The 16249-nt window shown below is 41.9% G+C and overlaps 1 protein-coding gene across 7 annotated transcripts in view; it reads right to left on the minus strand.

Moving 5' to 3' along the window:
* ADCY10 (adenylate cyclase 10) overlaps nt 1-16249 on the minus strand; it is a 104455-nt gene that overhangs the window by 52473 nt on the left and 35733 nt on the right. For all 7 annotated transcript variants that reach the window (XM_063625076.1, XM_063625077.1, XM_063625074.1 and 4 more), the window contains 3 exons: nt 14409-14598; nt 11075-11130; nt 7320-7473 (listed from right to left, as the gene is read on the minus strand). In XM_063625076.1, the coding sequence (XP_063481146.1) occupies nt 7320-7473; nt 11075-11130; nt 14409-14598 (400 nt within the window). The remainder of the gene's footprint in view (nt 1-7319; nt 7474-11074; nt 11131-14408; nt 14599-16249) is intronic.

Consider the following 16249-nt stretch of genomic DNA (forward strand, 5'->3'; position numbering starts at 1 on the left):
GTTCTTTATTGCTGCTTCTGATATACTCCCTCTTCTCCTGTTCCTAAGCCCTGATTAATTTAACCTAGCTAATTCTCTCCTTTCTAGTCCTACTGCTACCCTATACTACCACAATAGCAAGCCACTACCCCCATCCAGGTCATGACCCTCTGACTGGGAGCTCCTATTGCCTAATGGCATGAACCCAGGCCTCCTTTGTGTGACACACAAGATTTTCCAAAGCCTCATTCTATCCTTTCTTGCCGCTCTCTGCCTAGCAATCTACCCTTCACCAACAGCAAGCAGGTGAGAGTTCCCTGCACACCCAGAGCTGTTTCTCCTCTCCATGCCTTTGCTTATGCTGTATCCTCAGCCCAGAGTGCTATCGCTTCTCATTGCCCCTCATTTGAGTTCATCTTAAGTCTCAGCTCAGGTGTAGCCTCCTGGAAACTGTCATCAATGTCCCAAGGTTGGCTACATACCCTTTCTTCTCTGAACTTCCACAATTCTCTATTGCATGACTCTATCATTGCCCTCACTACATTCAACTTTTAATGTTATCTGATACGGTTTGGCTCTGTGTCCTCACCCAAATCTCATCCCGAATTGTAATCCCCGAGTGTCAGGGGAGAGACCTGTTGGGAAGTGATTGGATCATGAGGGCGGTTCCCCCCCATGCTGTTCTCATGATAGTGAGGGAGTTCTCATGAGATTTGATGGTTTAAAAGTTTGGCACTTCCTCCTTTGCTCTCTGTCTCTATGTAAGACACACCTTGCTTCCCCTTTGCCTTCTGTCATGATTATAATTTCCCTGAGGCCTCCCCAGCCATGTGGAACTGTGAGTCAATTAAACCTCTTTTCTTTATAAATTACCCAGTCTCAGGTAGTTCCTTATAGCAACGTGAAAACGACTAACACATTATCTCTCTCGTCCTCTTCTGTGAGAGCTCCTTGAGGGCAGAGAGCAGACTTTATTGATATTCAGGGCTTTGGCACTTGTTGACACATGTCCCCACAAAATTCATATGTTAAATTCTTAGCCTCTAGGACCTCAAAGTGTGACCTTATTTGAAAAGAGAGTTGTTGCAGATACAATTAGTTAAGATGAGATCATGCTGCAGTAGGGTGGGCCTCTAATCCAATATAACTGATGCCCTTATAACAAGGAGAAATTTGGACACAAACAACACACAGGGAGAATGCCATGTGAAATGAAGGCAGTGATTAGGGTGATGCTTCTACAAGCCATCTTTGGAACACCAAAGATTGCCAGCAACCAGCAGAAGCTAGCAGGTGGGCATGAAACAGATTCTTCCTCATGGTCCCCAGAAGAAAAGATGCCCTGATCTCAGACTCCTACCCCCGAGAACTGTGAGACAAATTTCTGTTGTAAGCCATCCATTTGTAGTACTTTTTTACAGAGGCCCTGGCTAATGAATACGGCACTTAGTAGTTCCTGAACATAGTAGGAATTCAATAAATGATTGAATACATGAATAAACAAATGTCTTCTGACTGTTGTGAACTATCCCTTCAGCAATGGTAAAGATATTTTAAAACTGGCCTTTCTCAGGCCTAACTTTAATGTGGGATAGAGATACAGCTAAGAATATTATAAGATTAACAAGCATTTCCCCCTCATACTGTTTAGGTTAGATGGGGAAAGGATATGAGACACCGTCATTATTGTCCTGGTCATCACCACTGTTATTGAATACCGTACTATCTACTTCCATGAGGAAGTAGAATGGATTGTCCCAAAGATAGCCCTCATAATATTCCTTATATGAAACGAAATAAACAACATGAGACAAGTATATTAGATCGGTCTTCCAGGGAAAAATCCAAAGACCTCTTATTCTCTATCCCCAGTCTCAGGACTAAATGGTTTGAACTAGTGATTCCCTGTTAAGGGAAGAGACAGACCCTCTCATATTGTTTTATATTGTTTTATACTCAGAAAAGGAAAGAGAAGTGAAACTAAAGGCAGGTAGCCCGGCGCCTATTAACCAGACCCGAAACCAGGCCTGGGCCTGCCTGACCTAAGCCCGGTAGTTAAAATTTGACCCCTGACCTAGCAACTGTTGTTATCTATAGATTCCAGACATTGTATGGAAGGACATTGTATGGAAGGACATTGTGAAATCTCCCGTTCTGTTCTGTTTCACTGTGACCACCGATGCTTGCAGCCCCTGTCACATACCCCCTGGCTTGCCCAATTGATCACGACCCTCTCATGTGGACACCCTTAGAGTTGTGAGCCCTTAAAAGGGACAGAAGTTGAGCATCTGATGAGCTTGGATTTTGAGACGCTAGCCTGCCGATTCTCCCAGCTGATTAAAGCCACTCCCTTCACTATCTCGGTGTCTGAGGGGTTTTGTCTGCAGCTCATCCTGCTACATTTCTTGGTTCCCTGACCGGGAAGCGAGGTGATTAATGGATGGTCGAGGCAGCTCCTTAGGCGCCTTTAGCCTGCCCTGTGGAACATCCCTGCTGGGGACTCCAATCAGCCGGAGCGACGGAGCGACGCGGATCCTGAGAGCGCTCCCGGGAAGGCATTTGCCCCGGTGGGACACCTCGCCAGAGCAGTGTGTGGCAGGCCCCCATGGAGGATCAACACAGTGGCTGAACACCGGGAAGGAACTGGCACTTGGAGTCCAGACAACTAAAACTTGGTAAGACTAGTCTTTGGAACTTGCCCACTTCATTTGAGTGGAAGCGTGGCCTGATCACCCATGGCATGCCTTTATCAGCACTTTGGTTTTGGTTTTGGCTTGGTTTCAATTGCTTGACAGGACTGGTCTTGGGAACTCGCCCACTCCATTTGAGTAGAAGCATGCCCTGATCACCCATGGTGTGCCTGTACCAGCACTTTGGTTTTTGTTTTTGACTTGACTTAGATTGCTTGATACTTTGGTTTTGGTTTTGACCTGGCTTGGATTTCTGGATACCCTGATTTTGGTTTTGATTTTGGTTTGGTGTAAACTGCAAAAGTGTGTGTGTGCCCTTTTTACCTGTTTTTTGTTTTGTGGTGTGCATGTGGTGTGAGAATGGTGTTTTGTCTTGAAGAAATATGGGTCAGGCACAAATAAGCCCATCCTACTAGAAACTACGTTGAAAAATTTCAAGAAAGGATTTAAGGGAGATTACCGTGCTACTATGACACCAGAAAAACTTAAAACTTTGTGTAAAATAGACTGGCCAGCATTAGAGGTGGGTTGGCCATCAGAAGGAAGCCTAGACAGGTCCCTTGTTTCAAAGGTATGGCACAAGGTAACCTGTAAGCCAAGGCACCCAGACCAGTTTCTGTACATAGACAATCACAGCTGGTTTTAGACCCCCTTCCGTCCCACAGTAGTCAAGAGAGGCAGAAAGAGAGGAAGAAACAGAGGCAAAAGGAAAGTCGGAGAGAGAGAGGGAGAGAGAGAGACAGAAAGTCAAAGAGAGAAAGAAAAATAGAGAAATATACAAGTAGTTAAGAAAAAAACAGTATACCCTATTCCCTTTAAAAGCCAAGGTAAATTTAAAACCTAAAATTGATACTTAAAGGTATTCTCCGTAACCCTGTAACACTCTAATACCACTTTGTTGTCAGTGTAAACAAAGGCATATCCCGAAAGCACTGAGGCCTTCCTATCAAAAATCCTTAACCCAGTAACCCACGGATGGCCCAGATGCATTCAATCTGTAGCAGCAGCTGCTTTGCTAACAGAAAAAAAAAAAAAAAGGCTGGGGAAGGCAAAATTTATGTAAAAAGAGTGTTATATGGTAAATTCTTGTCTTGAAATAAATTAACTGTTGTTTAAAGAAAGAAATGTTTGTAATAAGTCAGAAAGTTGAGACATGTCGAGGAATTGTCTGCGAAAGTCATGGAAAAAAATGTTATAAAAAAATTTATGCAAAAAATATTGTATAACTTAAAAGTAATAAGGCCTCCTGAGTACTGTTGAAGAAACAGTTTATGTGCAAGGTGCATAAGAAAAGTAAAATATATTTTTGGTAAAAAGATTAGAAGGAGGCATAAGAATGTGTATTTTTACCTACATTAAAAGATTAAAAAAATTATTGTTTTGAAAGTTTAAGCAAGTTTTAAAACGTTAATTATAAAAAAAAATTCTATGTGTAAACATATTAGCTAAAGATAAAAAGGTATCATCCAGTTTTTCTGTGAACTGGACAATAAAGTAAAAACGAAACAGGTTTTTCTTAAAGCACCAACCTGTTCTTTAACAAAAATTATAAAAGGTTAAAAAGAGTCTGTAAAAACTTACCTTATGGTCAAACATGAAAAATTGGATAAATATGTCTACAAGGTTTTATTAAAATTAAGTTTAACATTAATAACACACTAATATAAAGGTAAAATTTAGCTTATCTTGTATTAAAATCATACAAGAAGCAATATTAAATATAAAATGGTGTTTAGCTTTCTTTGGTCTAAAAACTAATAAAAATAGGTCCTAAAGGAAACATTCATTTTACTAGAGGATCATAGAAGTTAAAGACTTAAAACAAACTTTGGCAATTAAGACAGCATACCAAGATGCAAATGCCTGGTTGAAATGGATCAAATATTCCATCTGCACGTTAAACAAAAGCAATTGTTATGCTTGTGCACATGGCAGGCCAGAGGCCCTGATTGTCCCCCTTCCACTTAGGTGGTCCTCCAGTCGACCAGGCATGGGCTGCGTGGTAGCTCTTTTCCAGGATTCTACAGCCTGGAGTAATAAGTCATGCCAAGCTCTCTCTGCCATCCCTGTGGGTCAGCCCCCGAGGGCCATCCAGCCTCCGTCTCCCAACACAAAGTTCACTTCGTGTCTCTCACGACAGGGAGGAAACTTAGGATTCCTTAGAGACCCGAAGGGATGCAATGAGCTTAAGAATTTTCAAGAGCTTATCAATCAGTCAGCCCTTGTTCATCCCTGAGCAGATGTGTGGTGGTATTGTGGTGGACCTTTACTGGGCACTCTGCCGAATAACTGGAGTGGCACTTATACTTTAGTCCATTTAGCTATCCCTTTCACCCTGGCATTTCATCAACCAGAGGGAGAAAAAATAAGACATCGTAAAGCGAGAGAAGCCCCCTTATAGGTCTTTCGACTCTCACGTCCATTTAGACGCAATTGGAGTCCCACGAGGAATACCAGATCAATTTAAAGCTTGAAATCAAATAGCTACAAAATTTAAGTCAATATTTTAGTGAGTGACAGTTAATAAAAATGTAAATTAGATAAATTATATCTACTACAACCAACAGCAACAAGCTTTTCATGAGTTAAAAGAAAAACTCAGGTCGGCCCCAGCCCTGGGGCTACCTGACCTGACGAAACTTTGTACACTCTATGGGCGTGGTGGCGGGCGCCTGTAGTCCCAGCTACTCGGAGAGGCTGAGACAGGAGAATGGCGTGAACCCGGGAGGCGGAGCTTGCAGTGAGCTGAGATTGCGCCACTGCACTCCAGCCTGGGCGACAGAGCGAGACTCCGTCTCAAAAAAAAAAAAAAAAAAAAAGGATGATGAATGACCACCTGAAAAATTATACAATACTATAGGCCTGCCACTTAGACATAAGACAGCTCATGGGTATACCAGACCCCCATTTACGTGCTCAACCAAATCATACGGTTGCAAGCTGTTTTAGAAATCATCACTAATAGCCGGGCGCGGTGGCTCACGCTTGTAATCCCAGCACTTTGGGAGGCCGAGGCGGGCGGATCACGAGGTCAGGAGATTGAGACCACGGTGAAACCCCGTCTCTACTAAAAATACAAAAAAATTAGCCGGGCGTGGTGGCAGGCGCCTGTAGTCCCAGCTACTCGGAGAGGCTGAGGCAGGAGAATGGCGTGAACCCGGGAGGCGGAGCTTGCAGTGAGCCGAGATGGCGCCACTGCACTCCAGCCTGGGTGACAGAGCGAGACTCCGTCTCAAAAAAAGAAAAAAAAAAAAAAAAAAAAAAAAAAGAAATCATCACTAATAAAACCAGTCAAGCCTTGACTATTCTGGCCCGGCAAGAAACTCAAATAAGAAATGCTATCTATCAAAATAGATTGGCTCTCGACTACTTGCTAGCAGCCAAAAGCGAGGTCTATACAAAATTTAACCTTACTAATTACTGTCTACACATAGATAATCAAAGGCAAGTAGTTAAAGACATAGTTAAAAATATGACAAAACTGGCACATATGCCCGTACAAGTGTAGCACGGATTCGACCCTGAAGCCATGTTTAGAAGGTGGTTCCCAGCACTAGAAGGATTTAAAACTCTTATAATAGGAGTTGTAATAGTAATAGAAACCTGCTTACTGCTCCCTTGTTTGCTACCTGTACTTCTTCAAATGATAAAAAGCTTCATTGCTACTTTAGTTCACCAAAATGCTTCAGCACAAGTGTACTATATGAATCACTATCAATCTATTGCACAAGAAGGCATAAGTAGCAAAAATAAGAGTGAGAACTCCCACTAATAAAAAGTGAGAGTCTCAAAGGGGAGAAACGAGGGAAGAGAGAGACCCTCTCATATTGTTTTATATTGTTTTATACTCAGAAAAGGACAGAGAAGCGAAACTAAAGGCAGGTAGCCCAGCGCCTAAGAACTAGACCTGAAACCAAGGAACCAGACCCGAAACCAGGCCTGGGCCTGCCTGACCTAAGCCTGGTAGTTAAAATTCAACCCCTGACCTAGCAACTGTTGTTATCTATAGATTCCAGACATTGTATGGAAGGACATTGTGAAATCTCCCGTTCTGTTCTGTTTCACTGTGACCACCAGTGCTCGCAGCCCCCGTCACGTACCCCCTGGCTTGCTCAATTGATCACGACCCTCTCATGTGGACCCCCTTAGAGTTGTGAGCCCTTAAAAGGGCAGAAGTTGAGCACCTGACGAGCTCAGATTTTGAGATGCTAGCCTGCCGATTCTCCCAGCTGATTAAAGCCACTCCTTTCACTATCTCCGTGTCTGAGGGGTTTTGTCTGCAGCTCATCCTGCTACACTGTCAGCTAGCTGGATAAACTTAAGTGTTTGTTCTGCAGGCCAAATCTAACCCTGATCTCAACATCTATGCCAATTGTTCTTGATCTCTCTGAATGTTGGGATTACCTAGGAAACTTTAAATAACCAAGCCCTACCTGGCATTAAATCAGGATATCCATGGGTCAGCCCAGTTTCTCTTTTTCTTAGCTCTATATGTTTATTATTAGTTATCTATTTAGCACAAGGGTCATGGCATCCAATAATTGTAGGTTATAGATAATTTACATAAAGCAAGTTATAGGAAGGAGAGGAGCATCAAAATAAATCAGGATTATATGGGTTCACACAGAACAATCATTCCAAGACACTCACCTGTGGTTCTTACCTTGGGCCAGGTACTCAATTTTCCTAAGTATCTGGCTTTTTCCATATCCCGGTAATCCCTCATACATTAAGACTCGGCTGCTGTTAGATCTCAAAAATTTCTTCATAGTACACATGAAGTAGTTGATCTCTTTATTACGTCCTGTTATTTTTAGTTTTAAAAAAGGGCAAACTCAGTCAACATAAAATAGTCTAGAGATATAAAAAGGCACATAGAAACACTCCTTCTAAAAATATCCTTGAGCCAGGCGCTGTGGCTCACTCCTGTAATCCCAGCACTTTGGGAGGCCGAGATTCAAGTGTAGACATTTAATAAAAAGAAGCTAAGTGCTTTGCTTGGTAATATACATTTCTGAGTATGGCTTAGTGAGAACTACTTAGCAGACTGTATTGCTTCATTTGGGTGAAATATTCCCTTTCTGAAAATGCATTTGAACCTCAATTTTGTGAGATGTTTTGTGTTTTTCTTTGGCCTGAATGAAGCTCACATAGGAACTCAGAAGATGAGGCTTAAAAGGCTGCATAGCTGCACACCAACATGGCACATGTATATATATGTAACAAACCTGCACGTTGTGCACATGTACCCTAGAACTTAAAGTATAATAATAAAAAAATAAAAAATAATAAAGTTTCCAGGCCAGGCGCAGTGGTTCACACCTGTAATCCCAGCACTTTGGGAGGCTGAGGTGGGCAGATCCCCTGAGGTCAGGAGTTCGAGACCAGCCTCCACATGGAGAAACCCCGTCTCTACTAAAAACACAAAATTAGCCAGGCATGGTGGTGCATGCCTGTAATCCCAGCTACTTGGGAGACTGAAGCAGAAGAATTGCTTGAACCTGGGAGGCAGAGGTTGCGGTAAGCCAAGATCGCGCCATTGCACTCCAGCCTGGGCAGCAAGAGTGAAACTCCCTCTCAAAAAAAAATAAATAAATAAAGTTCCCTAAGGAAGCTTAAAAAAAAAAGGCTGCATAGCTGACTCTTCCAGCTCTCTGTGTTCTATTCATACAGAACACCTACAGGTAGAACCTTTTGGATTATCTTTAGCTGGATTCTAAAATGAGGTTGTCTCCTTAACTTGAAATGCATGCACCTTGTTTCTATCTAAGCAAAGCCTCAATATCGGGGACTGTTGTATGCAGTTTTTACCCTAAAAAGCCACTATTTATTTATTATAGTTTTGTTGTCAACCATGTTGTTGCAATTTCATTTACAGCAGCCCTTGTAAAAGAAAGGCATTTCCCATGCTGCTAGCCTCTGACAATCTGTGTTTGGTTATAGCTTGAAGGAAAGGTATGTGGGCCTGATATTTATGTCATACTGGTGGAATCAGGGCAAAAAGGCAACTAGATCAGACTGAGAAATATACACATAGGCTGCGCGCAGTGGCTCACGCCTATAATCCCAGCACTTTGGGAGGCCAAGGCGGGCAGATCACAAGATCAGGAGTTCAAGACCAGCCTGGCCAACATGGTGAAACCCCGTCTCTACTAAAAATACAAAATTTAGCTGAGTGTGGTGGTGTGCACCTGTAATCCCAGCTACTTGGGAGGCTGAGGCAGAAGAATCGCTTGAACCCGGGACGCAGAGGTTGCAGTGAGCTGAGATCGCGCCACTGCACTCCAGCCTGGGTGACAGAGTGAGACTCTGTCTCAAAAAAAAAAAAAAAAAGAAAGAAACATACACATAATGTGTTCTAATGTGACTGTCATGTTGGGTCTGCAATCTTGTAGAAAGAAGGTTAGGATTCTGTTGCTGTCAATTACTAAGATAAGTATATCCTAGGATGAAAAGTAAGGCCTCAGAGGAGGGCGAGAGTGGGTATTCCTTCTCTCTAACTTCAGGAGTTTTGGAATCTGGACTTAAATGAAGTGATTGGCTTGAAGACCCTGAAAACTACATGAAAGCAGTGAAAGTGAGGCATTTCTGCTGGCTCAAGCATTTTTTGCAGTTCTGGAACTGTTGCCCTCCATCAGGCTCTGCTGACACCAAGATTGTGGCCTGATATTTCTCCAAAGTGTGAGACAGAGCCTCCTCTTAATTGCCTTAACACAGGACCAAGATTTAACTTATGATAAGACTTTTGGGGATGTTCGTGTCTGACAGAAGGAAATTACAAGTGCTACTAGAAGTGGCTGCCTTCAGAATCCACAGGTCAATCTTCATTGGGTCTCTTCTCTCATAGGTATATCCCTGCCTCATTTTAGGTCTACTCCCCTGTCTAATCTCGAGTTATCTTTCTTACAATAAGGTCCCTATCACCAGGAATCACAAAAATATCACTTCCAAATGGATTGTAGACTTAAATATAAAAGGTAAAAACAAAATTTCTGAAAAAAATGCTAGAAAAATACCTCCATGATTTTTGGGTAAGGAAAGGTATCTCAAATAGTACACAGAAGCACTAACTATAAAAGACAGGTAAATTTGATTACATTAAAATTAGGAATTCTGTTTATTAAATGCATAATTGAGAGTAAAAAGGCAAACACAGAGTGGGAAAAGTGATATACAGTAGAAACAAATGACAAAGGACCCATCTCTAGAATGTGTAAATAATTCCAAAAGATAATCAAAATACAACCCAGTTGAAAAATAGGTGAAAAATTGTACAGGTACTTTAAAAAAAATGTCTGGGCTGGGCACAGTGGCTCACACCTGTAATCCCAGCACTTTGGGAGGCTGGGGCAGGCAGATCACTTGAAGTTAGGAGTTCAAGACCAGTCTGGCCAACATGGTGAAACCCTATCTCCACTAAAATACAAAAATTAGCTGGGCATGGTGGCAGACACCTGTAATTCCAGCTACTCAGGAGGCTGAGTTATGAGAATCACTTGAACCCAGGAGGTAGAGGTTGTAGTGAGCCAAGATCGCTCCATTGTACTCCAGCCTGGGCAGCAGAGTGAGACTCTGTCTCAAAATAAACAAATAAATAAATAAATAAATAAGTCCAAATGGCCAATAAACTTATGAAAAAGGAGCTCAACCACATCAGGGGAATACAAATGGAAACCATAATAAGATACTACTATATACCCAACAGAATTATTGAAAGGATAAAGATTGATAAAACTAAGTTGTTGCCAAAGATGAAGAACAACTGGAACTCTCTTAACATTCTCGGTCAGAATATAAATAAATACAACCATTTTGGAAAACTATTTGGCATCATCGACCAAAATTGCACCCTTTTTCCCAACAATTTCAGTCGTACGTTTTACTCCTACATTGTACTCAACAGAAATGTATACATGCATTCACCAAAACACTTGTGTAAGAATGTTTATGGCAATATTATTCATAAGAACCAAAAACTGGAAATAACCCAAATGTTGTACAGCAACAGAATGGGTAAATTGTTGTATATTTATAAAAATGGAATACTACATAGTAATGACAGAGAATGAATTACAGCTACACCCAACAATATGGATGAATTATATAACATACCATTGAGTAAGAGAAAGTATATATGAGGCGTATATAATTATACAATGTATGATTCCATCTGCATCAATTTTTTAAACAGGTATAAGTAATCGAGGGTATTAGAAGACTTTGGGGAAAGGAAGAAGGAAAGAGCAATCCTGGTGTATTGCTATTTTTCTATTTCTTAACCTGGAAGATGATTATATTTTCATTTTGTGATAATTCATTAAGCTGCACACTTATCATTGATGTACTTTTCTGCATGTTTTGTTATAGTTCAATAAAGAAGTTTAAAATCAAGGCCTACTACCTACCCAGCAAAGGGTAATCCTCCTTTCTGTTGCAGATGAGGCACGCCATACCAAACATGCTGAAGAGAAGAACAAAAGAACAGTATGCTAGATTCAAAACAGGGAAATATTGAGAGCAAGAGTGATTAGTTCTTAGTTCCCAGAAAGTTTCCGTCTCAATTGCTAACAAGAGTCTATCCCCTGACTCAAGGGTTGCAAACACCAAAAGAAGGAGAAATGAGGAGAAGGTCTGACTTGGTAGTGGAGAATCCAAAGAACTCAGGTAGCATTTGTTTCCATAGCATTTGGCACATTGTTCAATAAATGCTTGTTGAGTCTGCACTGGTAGAGGAAACCCCTTTCTGGGGAGATCAGACACCTGATACATGACCTAATAGACTTCAATGTGGTGCAGAGTCACACATCCTGCAAAGATTCCACCAATTGCTCAATCAATAATAGTGCACCTTTTTTTGGAGCACACGCTATGTGTCTGGGGCAGTTCCAAGTGCTTTGCATGCATCATTTTCTTTAATCCTGACAAAAACACTGTTAAAAAGTACTACTTGGCTGGGCGCAGTGACTCACGCCTGTAATCCCAGCACTTTGGCAGGCCGAGGTGGGCAGATCACAAGGTCAGGAGATCGAGACCATCCTGGCTAACACTGTGAAACCCCGTCTCTACCAAAAATACAAAAAGAAATTAGCCAGGCGTGGTGGCGGGCGCCTGTAGTCCCAGCTACTCAGGGGGTTGAGGCAGGAGAATGGCGTGAACCCAGGAGGGGGAGCTTGCAGTGAGCTGAGATCGCACCACTGCACTCCAGCCTGGGTGACAGAGCGAGACTCCATCTCAAAGAAAAAAAAAAAAAGGACTACTGGCCAGGTGCAGTGGCTCATGCTTGTAATCCCAGCATTTTGGGAGGCCGAGGCAGGTGGATCATCTGAGGTCAGGAGTTTGAGACCAGCCTGACCAACATGGTGAAAACCTGACTCTACTAAAAATACAAAAATTAGCTGGGCTTGGTGACGTGCGCCTGTCATCCCAGCTACTCTGGAGGCTGAGACAGGAGAATCGCTTGAACCCAAGAGACAGAGGTTGCAGTGAGCCAAGATCACACCATTGCATTCCATCCTGGGCAATAAAAGCAAAGCTCCATCTCAAAAAAAAAAAAAAAAAAAAAAAAAAAAAGGACTACTATTATGTTCATTTTGCCAGTGAGGAAATTCAGGCACAAAGAGTTTAATTGCCCAAGACCCCATAGCAGGTGGTAACACAGGATACTGACAGTATCCAAACATAGGCCAGCGTGCACATGTTTGCTCACTCCATGACACTATCTCTTGAAGAAGCCTTTTAGTCAAAATGGATTATGCCCTTCTCTGAACTGCAATACTACTTTGTTATGCCTCTCTTATAGCATATATCAAAGGTTCCCATGTAACATACAGTTAAGTTTGTATATGTTGGTCTTCCCCACTTGATTGTGAGTTTTCTGGGCAGGAACTAGGCCCTGTTCATGTCTGTATGTGTATTTCTACACTCTTATCTGCAGAGGTGGTACAGAAAAATCATGAGGGGTACAGGCTTTGGGATCAGATAGTCCTGGGTTTGCATAGTAAACTGATTGCATTAATGGCCCCAGTACCTGTGTCTATGTATGCCCTTTGCTATGTAACTTGGCAGAGTCCTCTCATTCTGGACTCAACCTTGTGAATGCTTTCGTCAATGGACTATCGCAAACATAAGACATAGGAAGAGGCTTGAAAAATGCTTTTGCATTGGGCCGGCTCTCTTGCTCCTCTAATATTGTCAGGACAAACATGCTGGATGGAAGATGAGACACATAGAGCCAGATTGCCATAGTTATCCCAACTGAGGCCGCTAGGTTGGCTAACAGCCTGTTGAACCCCAGGCACATGAATAAGCCAAGACAAGATCAACCAAATCCAGCCAAGATCAATTGAACCCCACATTTGTGAGAAAAATAAATGTTTATTTTTGCACACCACTGAGGTTTTGTGATTGCCTGTAAGGCCATATTATTGTGACTGAATCTTGACTCCATTGCTCACTGTAGATATGGCCATAGACAAGTCATTTAACATCTCTGAGCCTCGGTTTTTGAATTTATAAAAATGGAAATTATAATAATTTCTATCTCATATGGTCAATATTAAGACCGGATTATATATTTTGAGGTAAAGTACCTGATGTTTAATAAGTACTCACTAAAAATTATTATTCATTCATGTATTCAAACTGCACTTTATTGATGGCCTATGTATGCCAAGCACAGTGCTGAGCCTCAGGAATACTGAAGTGAATAATAAAGATACCTTGACCCAACTGCAGCCCTGGTTCTGTTATCTGACTCTTGAAGACCTCGATTCTAGCTTGCTAATATAATGAATAACAACTTTCTGCTTTCTGTGCCATTCATTTATTCATCATTATTGAGGACCTACTGTATACCAAGCACTGGGGATATAAGAATAAAGAAATAATTAGTATCTTCAAAGAGTTCACAGTGTAACAAGTGAAAACTATAGGAAGTGAATAATTGTGATATAGGGTGAGGAGTGTTCTAATAGAGATATATGCTATAGGAGGAAAAAAGGAAGAGGAAGAAGGAAGACAAAGGAGGAAAGAGCTTAACTGTCTAGCTGGGATGGGGAATTCATAGAGGAATGTCTATGAATCCCTCGAGCTGGGTTTCAAAAATTGACTGCGATTTTCCCAATAGACCAGGAGTAGGTGGGTGTTGATAAGGACAATCTACTTAAACAACACAGAGGAGGGGGGACAGGAGGAGATGAGGTTGGAAAGGCAGGTGGTACCTTGCATGTCATTGCAAAGATTTTGAACATCACCATGAAAATGACTGAAAGCCATTGAAGGATTTTAAGCTTCAAAGTGACACCCGTAAATCTATGCTGAGCTGGGGAATGTATTTCACTAAAGACTTAGAGGAGAAATAATATCTTATACTCTTTTAACCCTAACAATGCCTTGGCATATAGTTGACATAATTAGTAAATATTTAATGGTTGGTGATTGGGCTCATTTGGGTGCAAATAGATACTCAAATGAGAGGAGTTTTTGTTTGGTTTGTACAACCTTTGAAGAATCACCCTCATATTCTCAGATCTGAGGAGAGAATGGGATTTTCCACCATGCCATAGTGTCAGTCAGACGGAGGAAAGATTAAGGATTTTGAAGTCTGGGCCTTGGTCTGGGGAAAGCATAGATTTCAACTTCTTGAATTGGCTCCAAATCTTAAATGGGTGACTGCCTTGCTATAATAATTCTCCCACTTCTTTACTAAAATATACTTCAAAATTAATGCTCCACACTCACACTTTCTCAGTACGGCCCAAATACTGATACAATGGTCCAGAATCTGCAACACCTTTCATAACTTTCTTTGGAAGCTCTTTAAAAAAGTACGCTGGTAGGTGGCTGCCATTGTAGGTGACAGAGTCACAGGTCACAATTCCTGGGTAGTACATCATCATCCTGGCAGCTATGTTGACTTTTTGACCAATGACTACAGCAAGAAAGAGAAAGTCAAAGATCAGGGAAATAACAGCCATTGAACTGAATGTAATCTGAAACATACTGTCCCCAAATAGCATTTTTACCCTTTACTCCCTTTGCCATTCATGAATGACACACAAGTCTAGCCTCAAGACCCATATTCAGCCAATGGCTATTAACAAAATGTGCAGGGAGTTAATTAGCCATTAGCAAAGTTTCTGCCTCACTTGGGAGATCAAGAGAATGATCTGCTCAGGGATGGAAGGGCCTTGAGTATGGAGCAGGCTCTGTAAGCGGGATGGCCACAGCACTGAAGGCTCTCAGAGAAGGTGTAAGCTGGTCTTCTGCCACAAGGTGGACAAGCACAAGCTTGGGCCTGGGGTACTGATCCCCATATGAGACACAAAATCGTGTCTGTATGCTCCTATGAATAAACCTTCATTTGGCAATTTCTCGATTTAGTAAATGGGCTAGAAGAGGCGTGCATGGAGGATTGAAGCACAGGCTCTGAAGGCAGACTGTGCAGGGTTGAACACCAGCTCTACCTCTAACTATGTGCAAACTACTTGGGACAATTACTTTAAATAACTCTTCATGCCTCCATTCTCTAACCTATAAAATAGAGATGATGGCCGGGCCGGGTGGCTCACGCCTGTAATCCCGTGAGCACTTTGGGAGGCCGAGGTGGGTGGATCACAAGGGCAGGAGATCGAGACCATCCTGACTAACATGGTGAAACCCTGTCTCTACTAAAAAAAAAATACAAAAAAATTAGCTGGGCGTGGTGGCAGGCGCCTGTAGTCCCAGCTACTCGGGAGGCTGAGGCAGGAGAATGGCTTGAACCTGGGAGGTGGAGTTTGCAGTGAGCCGAGATTGCGCCACTGCACTCCAGCCTGGGCGACAGAGCAAGACTCCATCTCAAAAAAAAAAAATAAAAAATGAATAAATAAAATAAAATGAAAATAAAAATAAAAAATAAAATAAAATAGAGATGATAATAGTAACTATCTGAGAGGGTAGTTTATGAAGATTAATGAGTTAATACACGTTTATCACTTTGATCAGTGGCTGGCTGCTTGTAAGCCTTCAATTAATATTACTACAAATGAGGTAGCAAATGTGTCACTTTAGCATAAACTTGAATACTTCTGAACAAGATACTCTTTTTAAAAACTATTTATTGTTTCCCTGAGAGAGAAGGAAAGATTTGGGATCTTTTGGCGAGAGCTAAGATGCATTAACTTTCTTTTTTTATTTTCTTTTTTCTTTTTTTTTTTTTTTTTTTTTGAGACGGAGTCTTGGTCTGTCGCCCAGGCTGGAGTGCAGTGGCGCAATCTCGGCTCCCTGCAAGCTCCGCCTCCCGGGTTCACGCGATTCTCCTGCCTCAGCCTCTCCAAGTAGCTGGAACTACAGGCGTCCGCCACCACGCCTGGCTAATTTTTTGTATTTTTTTTTTTTTAGTAGAGACGGGGTTTCACCGTGGTCTCGATCTCCTGACCTCGTGATCCGCCCGCCTCGGCCTCCCAAGTGCTGGGATTACAAGCGTGAGCCACCGCGCCCGGCAAGATACTCTTTTTTAAAAACTATTTATTGTGGAGAAATTTCACCATAAAATAAAATATAATATAATGAATTTCCATATACCCATCACCCCATCCCAA

The sequence above is a fragment of the Symphalangus syndactylus genome, chromosome 12 (genome assembly GCF_028878055.3).
Source record: "Symphalangus syndactylus isolate Jambi chromosome 12, NHGRI_mSymSyn1-v2.1_pri, whole genome shotgun sequence".
Taxonomy (NCBI): Eukaryota; Metazoa; Chordata; class Mammalia; order Primates; family Hylobatidae; genus Symphalangus; species Symphalangus syndactylus.